This window comes from Apostichopus japonicus, chromosome 22, assembly GCF_037975245.1.
Source record: "Apostichopus japonicus isolate 1M-3 chromosome 22, ASM3797524v1, whole genome shotgun sequence".
Taxonomy (NCBI): Eukaryota; Metazoa; Echinodermata; class Holothuroidea; order Aspidochirotida; family Stichopodidae; genus Apostichopus; species Apostichopus japonicus.
Window position 1 is genome coordinate 2,525,772 of NC_092582.1, and position 14,990 is coordinate 2,540,761.

The 14,990-nt window shown below is 35.8% G+C and overlaps 1 protein-coding gene across 11 annotated transcripts in view; it reads left to right on the forward strand.

Moving 5' to 3' along the window:
- LOC139963800 (short transient receptor potential channel 4-like) overlaps positions 1-14,990 on the forward strand; it is a 272,215-nt gene that overhangs the window by 244,029 nt on the left and 13,196 nt on the right. For all 11 annotated transcript variants that reach the window (XM_071964965.1, XM_071964964.1, XM_071964966.1 and 8 more), the window contains 3 exons: positions 8,322-8,446; positions 12,856-13,353; positions 14,682-14,854. In XM_071964965.1, the coding sequence (XP_071821066.1) occupies positions 8,322-8,446; positions 12,856-13,353; positions 14,682-14,854 (796 nt within the window). The remainder of the gene's footprint in view (positions 1-8,321; positions 8,447-12,855; positions 13,354-14,681; positions 14,855-14,990) is intronic.

The window sequence follows — 14,990 nt, forward strand, 5'->3', positions numbered from 1 at the left end:
TCAGCGATATAACTACAATATCGTATTAACCACTTACACAATATAAAGATACTGAGGGAATTGAATACTGTAGCAAGTAAGGAGATAAGCCTCCACTTACGTAATGAGGAATGTGAAGTATTGTTGAATTGCCTATAGTAGGCGGACATCATGATAAATGATACAATAACCCGGCATTACATGTGTTATGTAATAAGTAAAACAACTATAAGCAAACAGTGAGCAAGTATGAGTAAACACAAAATATGATTGACCTCATCGATATAACTATAATCTAGTGGATAAAGTTATAGATGGAAATAACTTGACATCGAATACGGTAATCCACTCCCATACAGTTTGTGAGATACCGCAATGCTACTACACTTTACAAGCATACACAATTCTCAACATAATTAGCCTGTAACTTTTAATCACGATCTTCGTTTTTTGTTATTATTATTCTTATTTTTTTTAAACAACATAGAAAGTTATTAATAGTCATATATAATGTAGCAATGTCTATCTATACCCTAATATTAAGCGAATCACCTTTTGATGTTTCGCTAATTGGGTATATTATGGTATAATTGCAGCAAAGTTCGTCTGTAGCAACTTAAAGTATCACGGTTTGATTCAAAGATGAATTAACGTTCATCAAACAAGATATCCTCTTGCATCTTTCTCAAATCCCAAAAATATGGAGCTCAATTTGCGAATAAATTTTATTTGTTCGATTCAGATCAACTTTGTTGACAATATTTTACATTTTTCTGACTCACGAGTCAACTACAGACAATTGTAACACTACTTCAATTCAAACAAACTTCTTGAATATTTGGAACAAATTGGGGTGGGAGGGGGATGGAGGCATAATATATAATATTGGGCACCTGATTCACAAAATCCTCTCTACCAGACATAACAGTGATTGCTCTGGCCGGGTTCACATGTACAATTTTATTACCAATGCCTGCATACAGCATACGGTCTATACGAGTTATAAAACTGAGTCCTTTTAGCTGAATTCTCCGTCAAAAACGACGGAACGTCTAGAGTTGGTTTGTGACCGCCGTCTGGTTACTACAACAAGGGCGATAAATCTTCTCAATAGTTGAATTACCTCAAGCAACACAAGATGCGCACTAAATTGACTCAATTAAACTGTTTCCTTTTGCTGCGCAGCAAAACGAGGGGCGCAAATTTGCCAGAGGTATAGCTAGTTTCTCAGATGAATTATACCTTCAAGATAAAAACCAGTCTGGGCCAGGGAACCGACTTTAAAACAATCGATAAATCGTGGAGAAAGAAATACACTCAGCGGAATTGTCTCTATTGATACAACCTTGAGGTCAAAGGTCGCTGACATTTCCAAAATAATACAGTATTCAAATCCATGGATTTGAAACATTGAATAATGATGACAGATCATGCCTTGCCCGGATCCAGTGCCGGTAGAAGAAAAAATGTTTCAGTATGAATTAAGGGAGCTGTCAGTATAAATCAGTATACGTATTTATGTGCAGTATGTGCATGCGTGTATGAGTGTGTGACGTCACGTATCACGTGATCTTATTTCTCTACAGTAAGGCTATTGTGGATTTTTTTGTATTATTATTTAAACTTAAAAAAAAATAATGCACTTCGACATTTTAGTCAAAGTTTGCTGTCAGAGGGTTTAATTTATATTTTTCTTGCTTGTTTCTGCTTGTTTTCAATCAAATAAATGTGTACGGAGGGATTACATCTCATTTATTTCGTATAGTGAGTCTCTGATGATCATATAAAATCTATATTCATCTTGTTCAAAATAATATCATTACAAAAACTCTTACTACAGCAAACGGTTTGACATCTACTTTTAGTCTACAATATTTCATGCATGTTTGATAAGTAATAAAAGAAAAGCATTAGTTTGATTAAAATAACGTCTGAAATGTTCTCGTTAATACTTTAATGTGGTTTATACGTTATACAAACTTCCATGCAACGCATTCAATATACCTGCTTTTGTAATGCTTATACGGTCCTTCGCGGCCTGTCGATGAAAGACCTAAAATAGTAATGTTTTTTTTTTCCTTCTCTCTATTGAAATGCCCTAAAGGTCTCAAATGTAAGAAAGGAATCAACTTGGTTGAAATTTGTTGATTGAACGCCGTGGGTATACTACATGTTTAATTTGACAGAAAAATGTCAAAAATGTTCCCAATCAGCAATTTTGCTTACAAAGTATTAATACAACGTACATTCTAATAGCGCTTTACGCAGATCATGTGCTCATATGAAGCATCCACTTTTCTCTATATTTTTTTTTTAATTTTTTCTTCTTATTATTAAAATCTGAATGATGGTAAGACATGCGTAACTTTTCACCGAACATTTCAAACACACGCCGACTGATCTAGAACCCAGTTAATTGCGACAAGCACATGAAGTTAAGTGTGACTGTAGGGACATTTCGTATGCAAAGACATCTATACTTATGGTACAGTCAATAAAATCATGTTATTTCCACCGATGGACATTGTGACCTCAAATCCTTTATTTATCATGACATTTTAGGGGTAGATAAACTACGACTGAAGCAATTTCACAGAAGGCAAAAAAGAGAAGAAAAAAACCCGTAAAGTCTGATTTTCCACAACAAGAAAAGAACCGATAAGAGGTCTACCATGCAGAATAATGACGCAAGGAATTTTCTTGTCATTCCATGGTTAGTAATCGGCAGTATTATTATGCTTTTTATCGGGTGAAATGAAGCGCATCCCCACACTTTGTACTTCTTGGTATCACCAACTTACAGCAAATTCAGCTCATGAAATACAGCTGTAAATAATAACTTCATTTATAATACATGAACAGTGCATCAAAGTGGACAGCAGGCGGCCTATACCAATTAATTGATGATCATTAACATACGGGAAGCAGAATCCTTGAAATATCATTATCTCTGTAAATTCGAATTCAATAGTTTTCCTTTATTTAAACAACTTTACTTAGACCCTATTTATTTATATTTACTATACTTGCATGCACAAGCAGCGCTTCAATGCGATGGATAGTTACAACAGGAGGAAGCAAGGTCCGTTACACACTTGATTTACATATCAATTCATTATCACAACTCAAAAAGCACAACAATAAAACTATGCCTAGTTCGTTAGGCTGGCAATACTCGTATACTGTACACTCTCAGAAAGTGCACTTGCATTTAATGAGCGAATCGTCTGCAGATTATCAGGCCTTCCTTGATTGCCTATATATCTTCTGGGATTCTCTTAGCCTTCTATTAAACGTGCCGATCATAAAACCATTATTTGGGATCGATAATGATGAACCATGAATTAATGTGAACTGAGGTGATGTGTTTTATTTTATCTTTACTAATCTATTTAAATGGAACTCGAGAAGCATAAAGATCATGTAGACGGACCTTATTATTGGTTAGTGATAAATTTAGAAGAATCAGTAATAAGCGAGATTATTGTTTAGCCTACCTCCGTTTGGTAGTAATGGTAATACATGAAGTATATGCATAGTGTTGACATGGGATGTGTATTTGTGTGTGTTTGTATGTGTATCACGTTATTGTTTCTTTGTATTTTATAATCAAGTTTGTCACGTTTGTCAAGGTCTAACATTTTGTTTGGGGGGGTATGATTATTATTATTGTTTACAACCCGGATTTTGGTTCATCTGGGTCTTCCACTGGCCTAGCCCATGGCACTGGCCTCACCTAACACTCTTCCACTGGCCTATCCCATTGTACTGGCCTTACCTAACACTCTTCCACTGGCCTATCCCATGGCACTGGCCTTACCAAACACTTTTCCACTGGCCTATCCCATGGCACTTGCCTTACCTAACACTCTTTCACTGGCCTATCCCATGGCACTGGCCTTACCTAACACTCTTCCACTGGCCTATCCCATGGCACTGGCCTTACCTAACACTCTTCCACTGGCCTATCCCATGGCACTGGCCTTACCTAACACTCTTCCACTGGCCTATCCCATGGCACTGGCCTTACCTAACACTCTTCCACTGGCCTATCCCATGGCAGTTGCCTTACCTAACACTCTTCCACTGGCCTATCCCATGGCACTGGCCTTACCTAACACTCTTCCACTGGCCTATCCCATGGCACTGGCCTTACCTAACACTCTTCCACTGGCCTATCCCATGGCACTGGCCTTACCTAACACTCTTCCACTGGCCTATCCCATGGCACTTGCCTTACCTAACACTCTTCCACTGGCCTATCCCATGGCTCGGGCTTACCTAACACTCTTCCACTGGCCTATCCCATGGCACTGGCCTTACCTAACACTCTTCCACTGGCCTATCCCATGGCTCTGGCCTTACCTAACACTCTTCCACTGGCCTATCCCATGGCACTGGCCTTACCTAACACTCTTCCACTAGCCTATCCCATAGGTAGAACTATACTGTCGTATGTATTGTAATATGAACTCAATGGTATTGCTAGCTCTCATATGTTCCTTCATCGTCACCGATAACTAGGTCAATTTCTTCTTTTCTTTTTTCTTTTCTTTTTGAATATTCAGTCTGGGATGAACGTGTGTATGGGCAAGAGTAATTATATAATGGAAATCATAATTTAAAAGTTGATTTGTAATCAGGACGAAATACGTGCCAAAAGTCGTATTATCAGACTGACGCGGGGCACAAAAGAAAATATTGGTGGATGTGTTTTTTTTTTTTAAAGAGGCACATTATTTTAATGAAGTCATCACGTAGTAAATTACGATCTTCTTTTCTAGAGAGAACAATTAAATAAACTTAACATAATGTAATTATAATTATGTGAAAGTATCAGCTCTATATTGTCTTTGCGATGTTTTTATTATAGAAGAAAACTTAAACAAAAAAATGGAATAGACTGATGGTTTCAAATGGACACAAAACACTTAGAGAAAGAAATTGTGTAAATTAATGTTAGCCGATTACCACAACATATACACAAATATATATATATATATATATATATATATATATATATATATATATATATATGAAATATATATATATAAAATATATATATATACAAATACACATGTATGTGTGTGTATGTGTGTGTGTATTCATGACCACCGTGCGGTATGCTGAAATATGATCATATCGGTCATTGCGTGAGAAGCAAATTAAGTTTAGGTGAAGAATATCGACTTTCTCGTCTCCCATTTTAGCCCTCAATTCAAAGTGTTGAACGAATCGTATGTTTTTTATGGGTATCTATAAGACACTTATGTTTGCAATGATTAGAGAAGTTTAGTACACAAAAAAATATTTGCAGAAAACAGCTGATTCACGATTTGGTAAAAGTAAAGTTTACTTTAACTTCAGTGAAAAATGTGAAATGTAAAGATTCAACTAATATGAAATGACTTTATTGAAAAGGGGAAAATACTGGGATGGCTTGAAAGGTCACCACCCTTCGCTCATCCATGCCCTCCATAAAAACAAGAAACAAAAACACAAAACCACCTCATCATTCTCCATCGAAAGTTGAAACACAAAGGTTGATCAGGAAAGAAATAATTTCAAAAGAAAACAGCCACATTTTTGAATGAAAAAGAAAACTCAATAATAAAGTGAGAAGAAAAAAAGCCTATACTAAACTTACCTATCAAAGAATGAAAGTTAATAATATTATTTGAAATTCCCTCCCCGAAATAACTATCAGTAAGTGGTGAGAATCTTCCACTCCACCCCCCCCCCCAACTCCACCACCCCCAACACCAACCACCACTTTTCTCAATATGTTTCTCAACGGATATTCGAATGGAATCGGTGTTTGTTTTCTGTTTTCTTTGGCTATTGGGTTATCTAGAAAATAATGCATACCAGCGATTTTGCTGACGATTTTATCATATCAGGATACCTATATGTTAGATACATACCGTAGTTTCCCAATGTAATACATACGTCACGGATTAATGCTCTCGTCTCCGGCTTGCTTTGATAGTCGTCGGGCTCCATGCTCTATTTAACTCTATTTTGCACTGCGGGCCTCCGGAAGGAAGTGCAGAATATGATATATATATATGATATATATATATATATATATATATATATATATATATATATATATATATATATATATATATACTTTTATTCTCTTCAGAGATCACTAAGTGGTCTGCTATTTAAAAGCCCACGTCTGTCAAACTTACGTATTTAACTTACGACATCATTTAGAGTTTATTTAGATGAATGATTTGACGTTATGAACCTATTCTGTAACTTACCAACATTCCATAACAGGGGACGGTAGTTCTATATAGTTTATAGCATTCGTCAAATTCAGTTCAAATATTCATGTTAACAGATTTTCAGTTTTGCTTATTAATTACCATATTAATTACCATAGTATAGAAAAATCTGAACGTCAAAGTACCGAGTAAGGAATCGATAAGATTAATTATAATCGATAAGTATCCCTCATATCCATGCCGATGGCCTAGTTTTTGAGCAATTGTAGTTTGTTTTCTTAGGTATGCGTGTCACATACGTTTGCTGTTGTTGCGGACCCAAACCGGCAAAAAAAGAGCAGCTATAAAATTATGAGATTTTGAGATAAGATTTTGTTCCAGTTTTTGTCACGACCGATTCTCCAGGTGGTATACCAAAGAGGAACGTGAAAAGCATATATTCACACCAAACAAATGAAGCAGAAACAACTAAGATGAGTTGGAAACGTTAGAAATATTCAGCACAGAGACAGATAAAGTGCAATGGACCTTGTAAGGCTTATATACATATCATAACAGTAGAATTACAGTACGTATCGATTGAATTAGTATCATTGTATCATGCCATCTCTATCTATATTACTATATATTACGTGTTACAGCCCGACAAAAGCAGCATGTTTCTTATCCTTGAACGCTTCTTATATATATATATATATATATATATATATATATATATATATATATATATATATATATATATATATATATATATATATATATATATATATATATATATATATATATATATACATATATATATATATATACTAGACAAACAGAGCCCACACTATCACACGTACAAACACATACACGCAGAAATAATAAAGAGTGTACTTTTTTTTGTTTTATTCATTTCTGTCGAACTCACTTTTATCCTCAAAGATGAAATCAAACCCATTATATGCTGAGATGGTGTTCTGCTTGAAGCCTTGTGTTTACATAAATATATTAATCTCTTTCTTTTCGACCCATTTTTGATTGTTCAGACTGATAATACGATACGAGGCTCGTGGGTCTCCTAGCAACCAGAATAACATAATGTGATTTTTTTTTTTTTTTGGTGTTGTCTTTATACCGCGTGATCTTTGCTCATAAGCTTCCTAACTCTACATCCCGGTTTAAAGCAGCTGATCACATCGGCAGATTATTTCTATTTCTAAGCTACAGAACAGAACACTGATAACGTGCGCAAGATATTTAATGCAAACAGTCATCCTTTAAAACCAAGCCACCCTGCGGGAATTACATGCGTTTGTTTCTGTGTTTTCAAAAATATTTATGTTCGAGTATTCAAGACGGGTATGAGATCATGACCAAGTTATGTCAATTAGTTTAATTAATTGACATGAATACTTTAATTCAAGTAAAAGAAGAAGACCAACTCTCCTTTTTATCAGTTCTTTGCAACTGCAGAACATGTTGTCTTATGTAAGATAGATTGAATTATATGAACACAATATAACCTATACTGCTGCGACGCAAAGTTATCACGAACCACTTGAATTCGATTTACGTGCATAGATCTAAGTGAACTGCTAATTTAAAGGCAAAACACTACTAAACGAACAGTTATCCAGTGGTATACTCACTACTGTAGGACCTAGAACCAGAAGAACTCTCTCAGCTGGTCAGATTACTGTAAAAATGGCATGTTTTTGGTGGTGCAAATATTACCCTACACCCTGTAAAGTGGCCAACGCAATCTAATGGCAGTTTGCTGGCTCAGTCATAACAGAAAACGACAGCTCTCTGGTGGTTACAAGATACTACCTTAGAACCTATACCAGGTATAAAATCAGTTGAATGAAATAGCAGCTTCCTGGCTACTATCCTACACCCTGCTCTAAATAAATTCATATCAAGCAAATAGCAGTTCCCTACCTCTATTTCTCCTTTACTATAAGTCATTCAGTCAAATTTATCTAAAGTATTAAAAGTTGATCGAGTTGCAATGCAAATCTAATTAATTTTTTACGAGTGATATGAAAAAAGAAAGGAATGTTGGGTGTACGTCATTCATGAATACATTAATGTTTGAATGTTTTAATTTTCCTCCCCATGCAGATATCATTGAGGTTCTGCTTGAACACAAGATACAACTTGGCGATGCGTTATTGAGGGCAGTAGAAGAACAATTTACTGGAGCTGTGCTGATGATATGCGAACATATCAAGCAAAAAGATATTCCGGTAAGTTCATTTTCTGAGATTTTAAAATGGACTCGAAAGTTGGTTTGGGTGCCAAAAGAGACGTTTTGAACAAAAGACCAATAATTCAGCCACTCAGAAATAACACAAATTCAATCGAAGAAGAAAAAACACTGATTCCATCAAATCATATTTTACCAAAAAAAAATGTCAGCACAATACTTTGTTTTTTTAATAGCTTCCTGGAACTTATGACACAGTGGATAAAAATTTATCCATTTTGCCTTAACTGAGGGGCCGAGGTCATCCTCAAACTTTCTATTTTTCTATTTTCTTGGGCTATTACATCAACCATTTCAAGGCATTTCACCACGGCATTTTTAATTTTTTTTATTAACGTACAAACATCCTGATTAAAAAATCACACAAAAAGGTTTTCGTTGGAAGTTCGCCTTTCTCATATTGTTTGTCAATGATTAGAATGTGCAATTACGAATGCCACGAGCCTAGCTTTAATTTCATATGTGATAATAAAAAAAAACAATAATAATAAAAGAAACAATGGCAGCAACGCTGCAGAAGCTAATCTTAGCTTCTAGTTTAGAAATTTGTTTTGATTGGCAATATTTCTGAGCAGTTTATTCCATTTGTTTTTTTTTTGCGAAAAATATATGATAAAGGCGGGATAACGGTGTCATTTTCTGTTCCTCCAATCTTCTTTTTCTTCATTGCTTTATGATCCGTATTTGGCATACATAGTTTGCTACATGTTTTGGTAAAGACAAGACATAAAAATAAATGTAACTTTTTCAAGTTTTATCGAAATAAACAATGATAAAAATTTGAAATCAACTTGAACAGTCAAAATGCTATAATTACCGCTAAATTGTGTTCTTGAATACTTAAATGTAGAGCTGCATTTGTGGTATCTTTAAACCAGAATGTTAAACTGTATTGGTTGATGGGTGACTTCATCATAACAGGGTATGAGCCAATGTTACTCTTGTAAGATATCATGAAAAGGTTTCGTAGCGTTTTCCCGATATGGACTGATTTCAATGTTTTTTATCCCTAATTTACTGTACGGTGTATACCAACCACCCCTTGTTAGTACCCGAACAATTCCCCGATATTTTAGTATATGGAAATTTCCTTCAAAAGTGGAAACATTGTCACGAGCTTGTTTTATAAAATAGATCGTTGTACTTATACCGAGGGATAAAAATATGCCCCATTGCAAAAACAAAGAACCAGCAGTTTATACAGTTTTCATTCATGCAACAGTAAAACGAAAACGTAAAGAAAATGGTATCTCTCTGCTAAATCTGCTAAAAATGTTGTGGATATCAAGCTTGAATTGTGCTGACCCAAAATTGTGCACGAAAATTGTACCCTTACAATAATAGTACGACCTGCAACATGTTTATAATTCCACGTACCACAGAGAAACGTTAAAGAGCACAAATTGGAATCCGCTCCAACAATATAGGTCATTCTAACATGTCGTATTCCACACACAAACTGTGGAAAAGTTCAAATTGAAAATCTGCCAAGTAGTCCTTTTACAGAGAATGACATCGAACTAGATAAGAAGTCCAAATAACTAGTAAATATTTGACTTGATCAGATCTCACACAGGTGGAAATATTTCCTTAAAAATGACAGGAAAATTTAGATGGAAGACATTTTGCTACTCACACCAAAACGCATACTGGTCATGAATACTAAAAGGTTGAAATACAAATTTCATTATCATTACATATGATCTATGGCCTACATTTCATCATAACTGAAAACTCAACAGACGGCTTTATGACCTCAAATGACCTATTATCAAAATATGATCGTTTGTATGAAAAGTTGCCTCACACAAACTACTCACGAAAATTTCCGCCAAATCGAATGAAAATGACGAAACGGCAGTCATTCAAACACGGTTACGAAAGTGACAGAATTTCGGCAGAATCGCACGATCGCTATAAATTAACTGAAAGCTTTCAGCTGAGCTAAAAACGATTTTGGTGATTCGATAATAAGTCATTGAGTCAAAACGTCTGTGATTTATTGAGAACATGAAAGTATATTGTTTTAATTACTTTCTACGATAGCTACGGTATATAGAAGTGATTTTCTGTCGCTTAACATGAAAATGTCTAAATTGCGTCAAAAATATTTTGCGTTGATGTATATTGATGATGAATACATTAACCTCAAAGCATCTAGAGCATCTCAAAGCACTAGAGAGCAAAAGAGGACCATTTTTTAGGTTTATAGTCTGTTAAAACCCTCCGGAATACATTCCTTAGAGACTCAACTGAAGAAGACGTTGATATACGTCAGAGTATTTCTAATTGTTCATGTTAATCCATTTCAATATTTGTCAATTCTCAATTCAAACATGTTCGTTTAATTTGCATGTACACAACATAGTTTCATGTCCTGAACTAATCTACATATGTGTGTGTTAGACTACAGGTAGTCCAGCCGCTCCAATTAATTATGTTGTTTGCAGAGTCATTTAAGTACATCCTAGACTGAAAGCATGGATTTCTAACGGTAGGCAACCATATCAAAATTATTATTTTTGGCCTAACGTCATCCTTTGAACCATTTGATGTGTTTTGTAGATATTCGAGACTTTAAAGGAACTCTTGGTGGTTCTTATTTTTTTGAAAGACTATGCAAAAGTCTTTTAATTGCAATTATTACAACATCACGAGCGCAATTAATATTATAGATCGTCAACAACAACAAAATTGTTTTCCCTTTTTCGCTTTGTTTCGTAGAATCATCCAAACTGTTAGATTTCTTTCGGTTTACGTCAGCATGCTTGAACAAATTTTACGAAGCAAAAACATACCAACATATTACCATATTTGGCGGCCGTACAATTTTTCCATGCGCACAACAACCTTAATTCACTCGAAAGTATCTTAATAATATACTTTAAATGTTAACAAGTAGAATTTATATAGACCATATATGTTTAGAAACTGGACGGCCAGCATTGATGTGGCGAGACTAAAACCCTGGCCATATAACCCAGACTAAAACATGATCACCCAATTTACCTCACCCCTGTCCACTACTTTCCAGAACAACTATTCTTGCTATACCCCTTTAACTAATATTTCACTTCAACTATAAATCTCTCTATTTTCCTTGATTTAATGCTTCAATGTCGCTAGGTGCGTCCTTCCTCCTGTCCATGTATTCATATTTTTATATTATTATTTACACAAATCCAATATTTGTCCAGCCATTGTAATCGCCACGGAATAGATGCGGTTAGCGCCTTGTAAGATTGTCTTATTTTTTTGTCAAATTGAGAGGAAGGGCATTACTTCATTTTCTTTAGCCTATTATTATCATTATTTATCTTTAAAACAAAACACGGAGAATGTACCTGGAAGATTTCAAACACACAATTTTTTCTCTTTCTCTCCTCTCCTCATTTTATTCTGTTCTTAAAATTTTTTACTGAAGTCACAAGGGGAATAAGGGGGGGGGGAGAGTACTTTAAAAATGACTTGTGACTGACTTTCGTGTGTAAAGGTAGGTCAATCGACAACATCTGTAAATAATGTTTATTTTAACTTTATAACGTATAATTTCATGTTTTTTGTTATCTTCATTTATTGGAATGATTCAGTCGGTTTTCCGATAGTTACAAAACTATCAAAGGAAAGCATCACTGCACCGCTATTCTGATTTCCTGTCTCATTGATCATAAACGTTACAAATTCCTCTGCGTTTGCATTTGGAACTGATTTTCAGTTTAAGGCATGGATGTGCAAAGCTCCACTTTACAAAAGACCCTCCCCTCCCCCCTCCCCCAGCACCAGATCCCACCCCCCCCCACCCCAGCCAACAGCCCAGCCTCTAGAACAATGTACTTGTACCAATTTACCGACCGTCACCGAATTTGCAGAGAACTTTAAATTTCATCTGAAGGGTTTTACTACGTCATAATTATATTTCAACATGACTATTTCTTAGTTGCAATTTCAAATAAACATGAATTTTTTTGAGCATTGTTTATTGAGGCTTATCTATGAATAACACTAAGGAGTCAGTAATACCCAACAGATTTGCAAACCTCCAATTCAATAAACGACTATAATATGAAAATATATCTATGAATGAAGGTGGCTACTGCATTTTGTCTTTTTTGAATCGAATAGAGTTATATTTGTATCTATAACTCGGTCAATTTGGTTGGCTTTTCAGTGATCACACACAATATACTGCTTTAAGAACGGTCACGGTGTTTAAATAGTGGCGCTCTTTGAGAATGAAAAATATGTCCTTTCTCCACTTTGTTTAACCCGTTCATAGTCATTAATATCTATAACATTTGCAAACTTGATATACTGCCATCTCTCTTTATGATTTGCATACACATCTTTCTAATTTTCTTGTCTTCCTGATTTTTATTCTTAATTTTACAGGAATTTTTAAATTGCCGCGCTCTGAATGGTGACTTTCATCCGGATATCACACCCATTGTCTTGGCAGCACACCACAATAACTATGATATTATAAAGATCTTATTAGAGTACGGCGCAAGGATAGAGGAACCGGAATATTACGTATTTAGTACAGAAACGAATACATTACAACATTCTCTCGGTTTACTCAATATTTACCGTGCTCTGGCCAGTCAAGCCTACATCTCTCTGACCAGCATAGATCCAATAAATACTGCTTTTGAGAAAGGTTACCTTTTAAGGAAACTTAGTCGGAAGAATGCTGAATTCTCGGAGGCTTTCATCGAGCTGGCGGAACAATGCGAACAGTTCGCTGCCGATATTTTGGGCCATATTCGAAACCACAAGGAGCAGACGTGTGTCCTATACCACGATCCTAACATGTACGAAGGCGGAGACGAGGATGACGATTTGGGGCCGTATAAAGTCAAAGTAGCAATAAACCTACAACAAAAGAAGGTAAAGTATAAAGTAGAGGATAAAGGTGATGAATGAGCAGGGGTGGATCTAATATTGATGATAAAGGAGGGGAAGTGTACCCGTGTAAGGACGGGGGTGGGGTGGTGGTGGGGGTGGAGGTGGGGGATCATCTCCAGATCTAAACAAAAGTTCTGTGTGAGGTTAAACAATGTGTGTGTACTCCTCCTCCCCCCCCCCCCTCCCCCCCTATACCCTTACCCCAGATATTCGTCAATTAAACTTTTCTTCATATTCATTCTTTTTAAATCCGTTTTCATCATTGGTCGGAATAACTATGGCATAGAGCATAGATAGAAGTTATCAACTGACATGTCCTACCCATGTCCTACCCACCATATGATATATCTGGTGGCTTGGGCTGTCACATTACATTCAACTATTGCCACCATGAACATGACCGTTTAGATGTTTGAGCTAGAAGAGCTCAAAGATTAGCATAGTGCCCCCGAACTCATCGGTTAGCTCTCGCTGCGGAATGGTAATTGTTTCATCCAGGGTTTTGTAAAATGCCACCTTAAAACACCTTCAATCCTCCAGATGTGTAGACCAGTAGTTTACTTCATCCTCTACAACATCCGAGCATCAAAAAGAATGGTTAAGACTCAGAAAATGCCAACAAAAATCAATAAAGTAGGACACTTTTGGGCTACTTTCCGACAATGGTTAACCTTCTAGGCGGACGTACTCTTACCTAATTGTGGAACGGTATATACTAATGTGTCTAGTGCAGAGTTCCCTCGTGCGGTGGTGGTGGTTAATTGTGATCTACTGCCCTCTTTATTTAAAATTGCCACTCTCTTAGTTGTAACTTTGTCTGGTTACAAAGGTATATTTTTTTTTTTCTTCTTCATCTTCTTTTTCTTTCTTTTATCTTTTTATGTCCTGTCAATATTAGTTTCGATTGTTATGCGAACTTGTAAAAAGCAAATAATGCAGTCGAGTAAATTGACCACAAACATACGTTATTCTATTAAAAAAAAAAAAAAAAATCCAAACATGTTTGAAAAATTCCTCGGACTTTCTTGTTTCCAAGCAAATACTACCAGTGGGGCTGGGGGGAAAAAACCGTCTGGATGAATAAGTCGTTGGAATTGGAGAATATTTTGGAATTGAACGTATTCTTTACCTACTATAGTAACTTTGTGAAAAACGTAAAGAAATCTAGTTAAGAAGAAGAAAGAAGATGTTAGCTTGATCAATTCGAGCCCATTAATTTAACATTGCTGATTGGGTATGAAAGAAGTCGTTATACCTCCAGACCAAACTCAAATATATAACCTTTAATTTTCTTTCCAACCCTTTTTCAGTTTGTTTCGCATCCCCATTGTCAACAAAGACTGACCCAGCTTTGGTACGAGGGACTGCCCAGGTGGTATAATTCCAGTTTCTTAACCAACGTACTATTCTCAATGATTATCGGGATGAGCTTTCCGATCCTTAGCTGTATGTACATCATCTACCCATGGGGAAGTGTAGGCAGGTAAGCCGGTCATTTGAAGAGCATGCATCAAATTATGTTGCCCTGCGCATTATGCTAGACAACGTTAATAAATGGTCACTGGTAATGAAATTATGAGTAAAATGCATATTTCAGGTGTTATTTCGGGGAAGAGGGA